At 40.9% G+C, this 15,788-nt stretch overlaps 1 protein-coding gene across 3 annotated transcripts in view; it reads left to right on the top strand.

Annotated features, from left to right (window-relative positions):
* Window positions 1-15,788, top strand: part of glis1b (GLIS family zinc finger 1b) — an 87,209-nt gene that overhangs the window by 68,696 nt on the left and 2,725 nt on the right. For 2 of the 3 annotated variants that reach the window (XM_008407071.2, XM_008407069.2), the window contains exons 7-9: window positions 210-351; window positions 4,450-4,624; window positions 15,085-15,221. In XM_008407071.2, the coding sequence (XP_008405293.1) occupies window positions 210-351; window positions 4,450-4,624; window positions 15,085-15,221 (454 nt within the window). The remainder of the gene's footprint in view (window positions 1-209; window positions 352-4,449; window positions 4,625-15,084; window positions 15,222-15,788) is intronic. The other variant, XM_008407070.2, reaches the window with a different exon arrangement.

Raw genomic sequence — 15,788 nt, 5'->3', positions numbered from 1 at the left:
TGAAGGACATCAAAAATAAAGGAAATTGTCTTTCCTTTATCTTTTCAATACAGACAACACACATTTATTTTCTTAATCATTCATCAACATTAACATCACAATCTTATTCTGGAGAAACTATAGAGATTATTTTTTTAAAAGAATGTGTACTTTGTGAAATATGATATAATATGTAATATTTTTGAATCGTTCCCTGCTGTGTTCCTCAGCTGCGGCCCTGCCCACACCTGGAGCAGGATGTCCTCGGCGACTGTCTCTCCATGCAGCAGCTGCAGAGCTCCAGCTCCTCGCTTCAGATCTACAACGGCAAAGATGTTCGTTCCCCCGCACTCTGTCCAGACATCTTCACAGGTACACAGACGGCAGGGTAGCACCTTCCCTGTGAAAGCATTTTACTCATGCTAAGGAAACACATCCCCGATTATTTTGTTGCTTTTAATGAAGCATTTTAAAATGATTAATTAAATGAATTTTAACACACTTTTTGTTGTCTTGTTCCAGTTAGAAGATGTGTCATCGTTAGAGATGGCTCAATGCGCTTTTTCTTTATTTTTCTGTCGTCAGAACTGAGAAAAAAAAAAAAACGTTTATTTTACAGCAGCTTCCCATGGAGGCTGACAGGAACAGACATCAGGTCACTTTCCCATCTCCCTGTCGCTGTACTTTTACTTGTTTCCTGCATTGTGATTGATCCCATCCAGTCGGCTGTATGACAAGCAGTCCATTTCTCTGGAGAACGCAATAAATGTTGACATGTGGTCCAAAATAAATCAGCCTCTGAGAGGAAAACTGAGTTGCTCTGTATTTGTACCACAGAGTACTCCATGTCTTTGTTTATAACTGCATTCAGTCTTTCTTCTTCCTGATGTTTGACAAAAATCTGTGCAGTCTAAACTGATTCCTGAAGGTTCTCCAAATTCTGACTTGAATAACTGGGCAGCAAAGGCATTAACACGATGTTCTGTGTTTGCAGAGATTGAATGACAATTGACAGCTTCTTCAATTGCAATCATCCTCACTTTCTCTACAGCTACTGAATTTAGACAGATTTTTTAAGTGCCTGCCATGCAACGTTTAGTCCGGGACGACATGCAATCCTTGTCAAAGACTGAAACTTGATCCCCCAACCGACTGTTTTATATTCTTGTCGACTTCTTGCCATGAATGAAAACATTCTTTCATTTCTTCCAATCAAATCAAATATTTGTGGCCAGTTGACCTGCAACAGTGACACTGGGGCTTATAAAGACTAATGACAGCAGTGCATTTCAGTGTATTTCATAGCACAACATGAATGGCTGTAAAATTGTAAAAATGAAAATAAAATACTCTTTAGAAATGTTTTATAAAGAAAAGTATGAAGGGTTTGGATTATTGACACATTATTTCCGATCAACAGTTGAGCGTTTTCGCCGTGCTTAAGCCTTAAAAAGAAAATGTTGCAACCTCACAGTCCAGCTTGACTTGTGTTTCATTGCAGTCATGTTGTCCTTGCTGCTTATCATGTAGTGCAAAATCTGCAAACAGGAGGTTAATGTAGGCATGCAAGGTCTTTAAATGTCCAGTTTTCTGCTTGACATGTTTGGCTCCCTTTGAAAGCGAACATCTCGGTGGACTGAGTGAGCAAGAGAAATAAATGGATTACAGCAATCTAGGAGACACGAAAGAGATGCCCCGCAGCTTCCGTTTATGGACACATCTGTCCCTGTTTTCTGCTTGTAGTTCGTCCAGGCTCCCTGTTGTTTTCGGTTATTGCTGCTGGATCTGCTCTGACTTCAGCGAACGCTCAACTTTTCCCTGAATGTCAAACAGAGCCTTGGCTCCTAAACTGCTCCTTTCCGTCTTCTTTTGGTGGATGCTGCTTGTTCTCATGCTTTAACAGGTTTAAAGGCCTCCAAGGGGCTTCCTCGTAAGCAAGCACCAAATTAGGCACTACTTAGTGCAGCAAAGACGTCGCAGCCTTGTGGTTTGGATTCAGGATTCCAATTTACACGAGTTTCACTTTGTTTGATGGCTTATAGGAAGCATGAAAGAAATGGGGCAGGGCTGGCAGGTATCCAGTCATTAACGTTTGCAGGGCAGAAAGTGAGTCACGGTTCCAGTAAGAGTTAAACGTGCTTTCCTGTTAGCTGATTATAAGTCTGCACCTATTTACATGTCTGCAGTGAGGCTTACGAGAAACCCCTCTGTGCTTTATGGGGGATGATTATGGTGTTCCCTGATATGCCTGCGTTGACTTATCAGAGCTGAGAACAGAGGTCGGCATATTCTGATTGTACAGCTGGAGGAACTTTAATTGGTATACGGCGTCAATGTATTTTATTGGGCTGACATGATTGTGAAATGTGAGGAAAGGTATTCATGGATTTTTCTTTTTATAAGCAAATCTGAAAAGTGTGGCGTGCATATTTGCTAAGGCCCCTTTACTCTGATACACTGAAATGAAATTTAGTGCAACATTGCCTTCAAAACGTATCTTTTTAGTTGATATTATTCGCTTTTGAGCGATGTAATCTCCCTGTAAGGGCATCTTTTCTGTGAAGGTTTCTGAAGTTTGTCAGCACAATTCAACAATATGTCCAGGATGTGAGGTGAAAGCCCACAGTATGCATCAACCTGGTAACACTTGGACAGTAGCACCATCATGCTGTGGGTGAAGCTGGTCACAGCTGAAGGGCAGACAAATAGAAATAAAAACAAGGAAGAAAGCTTTTTGAGGCTGCACAAGAAGGAGAATAGTATCGAGGCTCATCTTCCAGCAGGATAATGACTAAATAAAAGGAAAGAGCGACGTTATGATGGTTTAGATCAAAGTCCATTCATAAGAACGAGATCGAATGGCCCAGTCAAAGTCCACACCTTACTCCAAATGAGAATCTGTGGCCAGAGCTAAAACTATCCGACGGTGTCTGTTTAATCAGACTGAGCTCGGGTTGATTTTCAAACAGAAGCAGGGAAAGACTTTTGTTTTTGGGCTTGAAACGCTGCTAGAAACATATAGTTCCTAAAAGACTTGCATGTGCAGTTACAAAGTAAATATGCTTGCAATGCATTTCAATTATTTTCAAAGGATTTAAAAAAAAATCATAATGTCTTCCTCACTTTGCAGTTTTCCTCTGCTTTATATGAATTGACGAAAAAGATGTGAAGTCTAATTCTTAGTCTCACACGGTGGCATATTTTCAGTGCTCCTTGAAAAACTCGCATAGTAAATTGTTCTTTGTTAAACTAAAAAGCAAAAAATGGTCAAACTTTGGCAATTAGAGGTATTATTTGTCAAATCTTTTGCCCGTGTGATAGCAAATGACGAGTCTAGAGGTAAAAAGGTTTAAGGTTCGTGACTTATTATTAATGAATCATGAGCAGTATCAGATCGGTCTGCAAGAGCCAAGAGCGTTTTTTTTTTCTTCCCTCCATCTTCTCCTTTGCGCCAATTTTTGTTGCAGTTTAACTGTTCCAGACAGTTAGTGCTCACTTACTGACTGCCATGAAAGAAATCAGAGTAGATTTACAGTCAGAGGAGAGAAAGAGTTGATCATGTTGATTCAATGCTAACTAGATTTGTTGTCAGGAATGGGAAGTTCCGGGCCGAATGGGCCTCCAGAGGAACACTTCTTCTAAGTTGATGAAATTGAACTGCTGGAAAATTATTGTTTTTGAAAGCTTAGAAGCAGCGGAGCAGATTTGTAGGAAGAATTGTCCGTGTAAATCTTAGTCGTATGCGCGAAGCGGTAAGAAATGAAAAGCAATTTTGGAGAAAATATGCTCAAGCACAAATGGCCAAAACCTGATGGTTCCAGCTTCTCTGTTTTATCCTTTAAACTCAACACCTTCGGGCTTAAAATTTCTAGCCAGAGCAAACAAGAAGATTTCAAGATGTCACCTTGGGATCTTGAAACTGGGCAAGAGTCGTTTACGGGAGAAAAATATCAAGAGAAATTTGATATTGACAGTTTAAAGCTTGTGGAATGATTTGCACTTAACAACACTTTTCCTCTTGAAATAGAAGAAAAGCTGGCATCATGCAGCCTGAGTATGAAATAACGGTTCCCCCTAACGGTACTGTGCCAAAAACTATAAATTAAATAACCTTAAAGCGGAGCGTTTCTAAATGAAACATTTTGACATTTTCTTTTGGTAACTTTTACAAAGTTCTGCGTTTCATGCTCACTGTTCGAACATATGTTCTAATTTAGCCGATTATTGGATAATAAGAAAAAAGCGGAACCAGGCCAGGTCCCTGTGGCAGCACAAACAATGTACCTTAAATTACAAACAGCACAAACAAGGAACATTTTCTTCTGCAAAGCACAGGGATTGGGTGAAGGTTGTCAAAACAAAACCCTGTTACCATGAAATGGCTTTTAATTTGCTCAAAGGAAAAGACTGCGCGCAGGACCCTTGAGTTTATCTGGCACGTTTACCGAATTAGCTTTGTTTGTCTTTCAGGCCTGTACGCTGGCTCCAGCAACCCCCATCAGAGCACCTCGGTGGAGCTCCTCTCTCATGCCCCCAACCCTGCCTCCGTCACAGACCTGCCCTCCCGACAGCACCGGCTGGATCGGGACCTCGGCAGCCCTCATCACCTGTCCCCTCTGGCATCCGTGGATGGCGCAAGGGACGGGTGAGTCCTCGCCCGCTCACATCCCGCTGGATGCGAAACAAACAGCTTGTAGATGTGGAAATGCGTCACACTCGTCTCAATATGGGTCACTGTAAGGGATTAGAGAATTATAAATGTGTCATCGGGGTGGGAAGCACAAACATTAATCTGTTAAAAAAAGACTGAGCTTGTCCTGAATAATGAGGGGAAAAAACCCCCCCCAAAAAACATAATCTTGTCAGAATTCTGTCATAGGACCAAATCTGACTCACTTTCCATGTGCTAAAACTAGTCGCATTGCGGGAAAAAAAAGTCAAATTGAGTCAAACCTTTGAACATACATGCAGGCAACATCAAAAAAGAGACACCTACTTTGCCATAGTCGGTGCAAGATTGTATCAAATCATTTCATGTAGCGACACACTTCCTGAAAACCTCGTCTCCCACCAGCTAACTCACCATTCTCTATTCAGCAGAAGTCGTGGTATAGTTCAATAGTGAAGTGACAACTTATAGTCCAACTCAATTTGTTTTGCTTGAAGTCAGTTCTATGTGAAATTGACTTTTTCTAAATTTTATATAATGTTATGCTATTCCCTCCTCAAAACAGACCTGAACTGTTGTCTTGATTCTTTCCTTGAATCTCCCATAGCTGAGTGGTTTCTCCCACAAAGCGTCACCTATTTCCACTCACCCTATTCAGCTCCTCCACACTAGCAGCAGCAATTAGCAAACCTGGTGAAAAGCAAGGCTGATGAACAGCTCATTGTACAAACTACGTTCAATCTGGAGAGACTCAGACAGAGAAAGAAAGCGATTAAAAAATTTATTAACAAGTAAACATTAAAGTTCTTTGGTGTTCAGGCCCCGGCCAAGGACGTCGAGCTGAAACTGCAATAAGCTCGATAAACATTCCTGATGCTGCATAGGAATGTAGTCCCCCCAGGGCCTGTACTGGTGGCGGAGGTCGAAGAAGGATGTGTGCCTGAAGAGCCGGGAGCGGAAGGTGGAGATGGGGCGGAGGTGGGTTGATCAGAGCTGGTAAGCGGAGGAGGCCGTGGATGAAGGTCCTTATCACCTGGAGCTCGGTCGATGATTGGCCATGATGAGGCTTGGTCCAGCGCTGATAGGTCCAGGGAGATGAGGGGGAGGCGGTGATTGATGAGGCAGGTGTAGCAAGAGTCTTCCAGACTGAATTTGCGCCTAAGCTTAATTTTGAGTCAAACCCTCCTAAGAATAGTTTAAATTCATGCTTGAGACATACAAATTTGTTTTTAACAACTAAAGGTCACATAGTTACTTGGCAATGACATAACCAAGTAATAGCATAACTTGGTTAACTTGCTTTAAAGTAGTAAAACACTGCCTGTAATAACTGTTGTCTCTTGCACACCGTGTGACGTCGCCTCTGCTCCTATTATCATGGCTACTTACAGCAGACAGGATTATAAAACATTTAAATTTTAATGTTATATCTGATCTGCATATAAACAATTGACAAAATTGACAAAATGGAACCAAAGCTCAAACACAAGTAGTAGAACTCAATATATTTAAAAACTGACTAGGTTTCAAATTCTTAAAATGACCATTAACATGCATACCTCTGGTGCAGTTGTCCACTGTGTGCACTCAAATCCTTTTGGGATCTCAAGTTCAGCAGGAGACCCGGAGCGGTCGCAAAGACCTATTTTGCCCTGAACCTGCTCTGTAGTTTGTGTCCGCAGCAGTTTATTACACAACAGCCTTGCATCATTTGTGAGGCCATCTGCCTGCAAATAGCCTCGCAAATACGTAGGATCAGCAACACTTTGTAAACTCCCTCCATCGCTACACTTTTCGCCCTCTGCTTCCTTTGTCTTCCACATCTTACTCATCTTGAATCCACACCGAACCCTCTTGAATCATGTTGGGCCAAAGCCTCGTGGTCCTGCTGAGACAACCGCTTGGCTTTCGTCCTGGAAACAAAGTGCATAACCTCTAAGAACACCCCTCATGGGAAGAGGGGTAGCTCTGGTCACCACAAGGTCAGCGTTGACGCACAACCAGCTCTGTTTTGAGGCGGACCCAGTTTATGCTTGCATGAGAGTGAACTGTCAAGCACTGTGACGTATCATCTGGTTTTTCCTCCGCTGCGTCTCTCTGGATAATCCTGCCAAAGGGTGCATATTGTTCTGTTCTCCTGCAGGTATTCATCTTTATTTGGCCACAATGCTGCTGTTCATCAATCTCAGTTAAATGACATTAAATAAAACAGTAACTTGCATTTTATTACGGTATCGCAAAAGGTGATGGGTCTTTGTCATAGCCTAAAGTAGAAGCAGTGTATCCGTCTTCTGATGGCTACTTCCAACAGGATTGTGCAGCATGTTGGAAAAGTCAGATAATCTCAAACTGGTTCCTTGAACATGACAAGTAGTGCACTGTAATTTAATGACCTCGTCCTTCCAGCTCTCAACCCAATAGAGCATATTTGGGATGTGTATGAACAGGAGACTCGCAGCATACATGTGCAGCTGATAAATATGCTGCATCTTTGTGATGCCATCATTTTACAGATGGACCATAATCTCTGAGGAAACTTTTCCCAACCGTGTCGCATTTTTCCCCACAAAAATTAGGGCGGGTTCTGAAGACAAAAGAAGGCCCATTCCAGAAGTAGAAAAGTGTACCTAATAAAGTGAACAATAACAATAAATGTAATATTGTTATTCCAGCTTTGATTCAGATCGTTTGTCCTGCTTTACAGTACGCAGATAATACAAAAAACCTGCCGAAGTCCAACTATGATGCAAAAGGATGCTCCACCCTCCTTTCTCTTGTACCTGCTTTGCTCAGCATGTTTCCTATTAGAGATGATGATTTCCCCAGAGAGCAGAGTAATGGAGTCCGGGTGTTGTCAGAGAGCTGAGCATGAACCGCACAAAGAAACCAGAGAGAAAACTTTTTTTTTTTTTTTACTTTCAAAAATATTGGGAAACGCTGGGCTTGGGTCGTAAAATATCTTGCAAAAGACATTGCTTCACAAATCCGTTGTTTCTTTAACTTAAGTGATCCACACTTTGAGTGTCTCAGGTTCCATCTTTTTCTTACATGTGTACTGTTTGCACTTACATGTGTGTAGTTGCATGTGGAAGGTGAGTTTATATGTAGTAGTCCAGGAAACACGCAAAACCGCTTGCGATTGTGGGCTACAGAGCAGACCTCTTAGCATCCAGTACAACCATCGTGGTGAGGCAGGCGTGGCGTAAAACCTGGAACAGCCTGGAAGCATCTGGAAGGTGGTGTGTTGTTTCAAGCTATGAAAGTAGGAGGAGAGCGCTGTCAAAATTACGTCGCGGTTTCTGCAGCTCTTTTCTTAACAGCATGCACAATTACCGTTGCGAGGACAGTGAGAAGGACCTGAGTAAGAGGATACTGAGTTACACAGGAGGGGTGACATACTGGATTTGAGACTTTGGTCTTGTTGTTTTGGGTTTCTTGATGAGGAACATGTGATCATGGTCATGTTTGTGTGGTTAGAATCCCCCTTTATCCTTACGTTTAACCTAAATCCTCAAATAGGTCATCTAACTTGTTCACTTGAATCTTGGTGTCTGTTTTTTTTTTGTCGTGCACATATTTCAGATGTGCTGACAAGATTACAGCAATTTCCACAAGACCAGATTTAGTCAGGTCTAGACATTTAACCCAGAACACACACGCGCCATGTCGTTCTTATCTCATGATCACACAGCATGGACGGTGGGTGGGTTGAGGAGTCGAAAAGCAAGCGACCTGCATAAGATGTCTACTTACATTTGTCAGAAGATGGAGCATTTGATGCGCATTTAAAGCCTCGGGTATTCGGCCTGCCGCCAAGGTCAATATCAGCCCCGGCACTTGTTTTTCCCAAAAGGTTCTGGAGGACATTAGACATTTTGAGAAAATTATCAAACTTAACCTGCCTCTTGTGTGGCAGCCTCTGACCTCCTGGTTAAATGTGTTTACTCTGGCTCAAATGGCTCATTTAGACAATTTTACTTAGTCAGTACAAGAGTCATTTTTCTAAGGCTAATATTAAGATTATGCCGGTCAGAATGGATTTGGCAGTCGGCGTGGGCCGGCTGTTCAAGAGATCGGTGGTAAATGTTGTGATTCACTGCTGCAGCCATATGTGGTTATATAATTGCAGGACGGAGAGGACGGGGGGAACTGCCTTCACCTGCGTATTGATATTAGAGCCCCTCTGTAAATATTAGTCTGAGGCGGTTTGATACCTAGGCAGTGACTGACACGGGCTAATTGAATTAAAGTGGCAGCATAGAGCTACATTAAGTCCCTGCTCTGAAGGGAGTCCTTTATAAGCCTTCACTGCCTGTTTTCCAGCCATTATCTTCACAAAGATCCTGAAAAGGAGATTCAGCATTACAAACCAAATGGAAAACATTTTTCGAGGTCACTAATGGCAGCATGTGGTCTGTCGCTCGTTTTGCGGTCCACAGTTAATGCCGGGCTTGTTCCTGGGATCAAGATATAACGAGGTTTTTAAGTCATGTTTTCAAAACCTGTAGAAATAAAAGACTAGAAAACAAAACACGTTCAACTGTTTATAGCAGTTTTCAAGTAGACATGCTTTTGTGAGGTATAATGTACATTTGCGTTGCTCTACTTATTGTAAAGTAATGCAAGAGCAACCAAAGAAAATCACTAACCTCAAAACTCCTTTAAACAACCTTATGGGAGCAAAAGTACAAGAGACATGGCAGCTATGATGTGCTTATAAAGACACTATACACTGTAAAAAATAAAATAAAATTTCAAAAGGGCACTTTTTTCCCTAAGAGAGAAAAGGGCATGCACTCTAGCACCCCCTAGTGTCTATCTGTGCATTTCCCTCTTGGACACTGACAAACAGCTGGCAGAAAGAATACTTTTTACTCTTTTCCCATCTCCTATAAGGAATAACAAATTTGCCATTGTTGGAAAAAACATCCATCATTCTTATTGAGATAACATTTTCGAAACTGCAGCTGACAGAGCAGCTTTAACTGAATTAATCTGATAATATTAGCTTGTTATGCCTTAGTTACTGCAAAAGCAGAATTTTAATAGGTAAAATATTCAGCTCAATGAACTTCTGCTTAAGTCTTTTTATATACATCAAAATACTAACAGATTCCAGACTCAATTAACTATGCAGAAAGCTTACTCAGGAAAGACTCAGGCAGCTTACTGGCATCTTTTTGAAACAGTGGAAATTATTAAAGATGGATACTTTGACACTCTTTCTCTGTAACTCTATCCAGAACCCCGATGGAGCTCAGGACATTCTTCTATTCTTCTGCCCTGAAGGGTTGGCTTAGCTTTAGCTCAGCTTCGGGCAGAATCCCATTGTCTTCTCCAAGGCAGTGTTTTAATTCTCTAACCAGAAACAGAAATCTTCCCAACAATATGTGCCAAAGAAGCCTCTGTCATCCATCAGTTGGGGCTTACAGGCTAGCTACAAAGAAGGAGATGAGATGGGGATTTAGGTCTGATCCCAAGTCCCTAGAGAGACAGTTAGCTGCAGGTGAACGAAGACGAACGAGGAGCAGTGCAGAACAGTTCATGAATCTTCAGGCTTTTTGCTTTCTCGTCTGTGCAGCCATAGAAAGAGTAACTTCATTTTAATGGGACTCTTTGTGATGTTAATGAACAGCAGTTTAGATGAATGCACCTGGAAATACAAGTGTTCTGGCTTTTTTTTTATTTTTTATTATTTTACTGAGCAAATCTAATGAACAGAGGTGTAGCTGGTGCTTAGAAGGATGTTTAGTTTTAAAGTCTTCCCATTAAACGTTTTTTCTGGCAGTATTTGTCCCCATTTGCACTCTCGAGTACACACTTAGCAGGCCATTGTCCGGGTTTCTACACAGGCTTGAAAAGTGTGGAAAGTGAGGACTTTGGTTTAAGTATTTTATGGGTTTGGATACAGATACAGGAACACATGATACAAAGGGAATGTTTGGATTTTCAATGTTTATTTTTTCCCCCATTAGGAATACTTTACATTTTTGAACATCTACATCAAATTTCCTCAAACCAGTGTGCTATTTTTTAAAATAACAGAAAGGGAGTAGTTGTATCCATCAATCAATAAATCGTTAATCAGCAGTCCACCCATCCTTGTCAATCTCTCTTTTAAATGTCCATTGGTCCTATTGTTGTTTTGCAGATTTTCTTTTTTTTTTTTTTTTGCCTGAAAACTGTAGTAGTTTGTATAATTCTGAGATTTTTTATTTTTTTTTTTTTCGATTAACATAAACAATGACTCACAGATTGGGAAATTTGGCAATTTGTGCCTGGAAAATTATAAAACGTTGACCTAGAAAAGGTGTAGCAACCACGCATTAGACGTTTTGCACTCTGGATTTTCTCTGCTTTTATGAAATATTGCCCATCAAATGCGATATTTTCCATTTCATTCATCTGCCAACTCCAGATTGAACAAATCCTAAGACCATTAATCAGATTGCTTTGTCATCCCAAGAGGACTGGAGCGGACTGCAGAAATAAAACGAAGTTGTACAGGATGATCAGTGAGAATGAATTTGAGGCGATAGATGAATGTGGCACATGAAAGATCTTCCTCATACCTGGAGCCTGAGATGCTTTTAGGCCAGCCAAACAAGCAAAATCAGGGCACGGAGCAGCTGGCAGTGATTAGCTTGTGATTCACTTTAGCTGCACATAGAGGCAGCTTGTAAAAATATGAACAGTATAACTGTTTCCTGAGTTTGCGCTGACAGCAGCTCCCAGGGGAACTCTGCTCTCTACAGGAACACATGGCTGTACTCTGGGACTGTGCCAACACATGAATTAGTAAAGATTGCTAACAGCTAGCTTCTTCTGGGCTGCAGTCGGACAAGTTGCCACACAAGCATCCTCGGCTTTTGACGCACAAGAAGTCAAATGTAACGCTTCCTGATGTCATTTCGACTTTTGGATAGTCAAAGGAAAGCCAATTGTTTAAATTCTCCGCAACTGTGCTTTGTATGAAAAACATATTGAGTTGCCAGTGCTGCAACCAGATTTAGTTTGTGCCAAACTTATACGAGTAGGAATTCTGTAAGGCTTGTTCGAGTTTTTTTGACCATTTACATAAAAAATGTGGTAATATACATAGTTCCCACCATATTTTAACAAATATTGTATCGAAAAATGTCAGACATCAAATCTAAATATATGTTCTTATTCCTATTATTTGCTGAAATTAAATAAATTGGCTCATTTTCTAACTTTTGTAAAATTCTGAAGTTTGTGCCCATTTTTTTTTTCCCTTTAAATTGTAAAGATTTGATCAAATGTCTATCCTACAAGCTTCTCACAATAAATAGCTTGAGTTTTGCCCTACTCCTCTTGATAAGAACTGAGTCAGGTTTGTTGGTTGATTTGCTCATATAAACCGTTTTAGTTTTGCCTGAATATTCGGGGCTTTGGGAGGTACACAGCAAAGCATTCATTTTGTTGCCTTTTAAATAACTTTGTAGCTAATATTTGGTAATTGTCAAGTTGGAAAACCCATTTGTGCCCAAGCTTTAACTTTCTGGCTATTTTCTCAAGACGTTGCTTAAATATGTCAGCCCTATATTCTTTCCTTATGATGATTTCTTACAAGGTGCTCAACTCCCTCTTGTAGTAAAACACTCATGCAACGTGAAGCTGCCATCTCTATTCTCCACATTGGGGATTGTTTTCTTAGTTATATACGCTTTCCTTTTTTTTTTCCCCCTCTGAATGTAAAGGTCATTATACGGTCAAACAGCTCAATTTTAGTTTAATCATACAACAGGACACGTCTCCAAAAGTAACACCTTTGTCCCTGTGTGCATTAGCAAACTGTAATCTAGCTTTTTGTGAGGCTTTTGGACAAATGGCTTCTTCTTTTCTGAGCGGCCTGATAGCCCACGTCATTAAAGGACCATCTTCAGTCAGCATTTCTGAGATGCTGCAGTAAAACAAAATGTTTATGATAAAATCATTGTAATGAATTATTTTAATTTAACCACAACTTTGACCTAAATTAGTTAAAGAATGAAAACAGACTTCATTACTTGATAGAAGTTATTTAGTGCATCATATTAACAATATCGTTTCTACATGTCAAATTTATACTTAGAACTATCTAATTATGTTGTGAAACTGAGTTAAACAAAATAAATTAAAGGAAATGTATCTGCACTTGTCTAGCTGGAAGGCTGATTGATCTTTCGTTAAATCTACAGATCTTAAAAAAAAAAAAAAAAATTGACAACATAAAGGAGCAAAAACGTGACCTTAGGAAACAGCCACAACCTTTCCTAAAAATATTTACAGAATTACAAGGATTTCTATTGATGGAACGTAAATACTGTGAGCCTCAAGCTAAATTTTCCGGCTGTTAAAAATAAATCCAGTATTGGCAGCAAAGCTGCAAAGTTGCTTCTCCTGCAGTTCGACGCTACCTTCTCCCTTCACTGTCCAAACGTCCTGCTCAAGCCCCTGCCAGCGCCTGAGTGTTGGGCGGGACGGCCTTCGTGCACAGAGCAGTAGGTCATGCAGTGGGGCTCCAGCCAGGCCAGCGAATGAACAGTCATCTGAGGGCTCAGCCGCCTGGAGCAACGCTCTGTCATCACGTTCGCACAGAGCTTACTGCAAACCATATGCCTCCGCAGCACTGCGGCACGTAGTAACACAGCAGCAGTTTATGTGTTGGCATTCCTGATATGCAGTCGTAAGTAGCTGCTGAATTTACTCATTTTAAAGGCACGTCTGTTACCTCCGAGTCTGGACTTGAGTTTATTTCATTAACTGAATGTCAACTGTTTAACGTCAACTTATTTAATTGCTTGTTCTGAGCTGTAGGCAAACTTTGTTTTTGCACGACTTATGCTGCAGCATCCTCAGAGTATGCAAGTTTTTTTTTGTGAGGCTTGTAAGATACAAATTAGTACCTCTGAAAATCTGTCAATTTTCAGACAGAAAATTGACAGATATAACTAAAAATTTCTTTAGTTTTAGAAATATTTCTCATTTTAATTTGTAAAATGAAAAATATTTCACAATGACATGATAAATATGATTTTACAGTTGATGTTTACACAGTTACCTTCAAACTTATGCCATGTTTAGAATGGATTTTAAAAGCTTCGTATAAAATGTAATGGAAAAATTATTTTTTCTTAAGTAATTCAATTTAAGATGTGAAACTCCTGGTGCAGATTCATTGATCATTTTTAACACACAAGTGTTAGATTACGACCTGTACCATCATAGGGAAGACTTTATCAAAGACAAAAAAAAACGTCTGATAAAGAAGCTGAATGTCACAAAGCTCTGTAACCATGGATACAAATGGAAAGTTACGTGGAAGAAAATTTTTGTTGAAAAAGATTGACAAATAGTGATAATTGCAGCCTTAAGTGGATTTTGAAGCAAAGTACATTCACGAATTTGTGAAATTCCCCAGCAGTAGTAAATGCTTCAATTGGTCACCACACATAGACGCTTCCAGCATACGAGCTGAAACTGTCGCACTTATTGTGCTGAGCCACTGTTGACCCCGACATGATGCCAGAAGCCTTGGAGCCCTGTCATCTGCTGGTGTTGGTCCACTTGTGTTTTTATCAAGTCCAAAGCCAGCACTGGCATCCAGCAGGACACTTTAAAGCACTCTGTACTATATTCTGCTGACAGATTTTATGGAGATGCTGATTTTATTTTCCAGCAGGACTTGGCATCTCTGCGCACAGCCAAAAGTACCCAGACCTGGTTTTATGACCATTTTTATCACTGTGCTGAACTGCCCAAAAATCTCACCAAACCGAAACACCATGGAGACCCTATGAAGTGAACGGAAATAAGCAGTGGAAATGTCACTTTGTGTCTCATTCATATTTGCATTATTTTCACTTTTTTTGAACAATATAATTGAAATGATTACTTTTTTTTTTTTTGCAATTCCTCTCGAAAGAAAATTCCCGCTTCCAGCACAGTCTGGGCTTTCTCCCCTTGACTTGGATTTTCTCTGGTAGATTTGTTTGCCAGGGGATATTGTTGATTTTGTATGCTACGCTCTTGGAGCCATGAATCTAGAAATCATGACTACTGCAGTCGTAAATGTGTGTGTGTGTGTGCGTGTGCATGTGTGTGTGTGCACGTGCGTGCCTGTGTGTGTGTTCATTCTCATAAATTATGTTTGTTGACCTAAAGATCATAATACTTGGTAGAAATTGGATTATGTGTGGGGAACCTAAATTTCCACATGCCTGGACGAGCTTGCTTCCCTGGGAGTGTGTTTGGATCAGGAACTGTTCTGCTGGGTTTGTGGCGTACTCAGTCCAACATGTTGCTCCTGCTTTGGCTGAGATGTCATAAAGCCACAAAGCATTGTATTGGAGATTTCTGAGACTCTTAGGAATGATGCAGTTGCAGATCAGAGGTTTTCATTTGATGTCCTGTGTTGTTGTTTTTTGTCCCAGCAGGCTGTCAGGCCCCCTCCTGTCTCCTGGCATGAAGGCAACAGGAACTCCTCCTCCTCTTTCACAGGAGAAACAACATGCTCACTCTCACCACAAGACTTACCCACATTACCACCATCAACAACCTGCCACTGACGGTAAAGCTAACACATAGATTATGAATTTGTTACAGACATTCTGCTGTCTTTTAATGCTATCTGTGCTATAGCAGGGTTAGCTGGCAAGATAACTAAAATTGTGAACACGACAATGATTTTCAAATGCAAATCACATCAGTAGATCCACATCAAAGGTCCTTATTGAGAGGAAGTTGTCTCTGTCAGAGCGCTGTTAAGGTAAAAAAAAAAAAAAAAAAAGATTAGAGTTGGGAGAACCACATGCCGGAAACCTATTACCACTGCTGGATTGGCCAACAAACTGCTGGCTCATGCATTCAGCCGTCTCAGCTGTCACTCTGGAGCCTTTTCCCCCAAATGTCCTAAACACTGTTTTTCCTGTAAAGATCTCCACACGGCTGCCTCTGTAACCACGCTGCGGTCGGGGAGTTGCGTAAAAGTGCTCCAGGAACGGCTTCTTTCCCATTATCAAGACTCCTGTGGTTGATTCCGAGTACGAGCCGAGGCTGCGGGGACAAACGCAGCACAGTATAAGACTGGCAGAGTTAGCAAAGCACAAATATAGCGTTGTCATAATGCGAGATCCAC

This window comes from Poecilia reticulata, linkage group LG4 (genome assembly GCF_000633615.1).
Source record: "Poecilia reticulata strain Guanapo linkage group LG4, Guppy_female_1.0+MT, whole genome shotgun sequence".
NCBI classification, from domain to species: Eukaryota; Metazoa; Chordata; class Actinopteri; order Cyprinodontiformes; family Poeciliidae; genus Poecilia; species Poecilia reticulata.
Note: the sequence above shows the minus strand (reverse complement) of the source record. Positions and strands in the feature narration are given on the sequence as shown.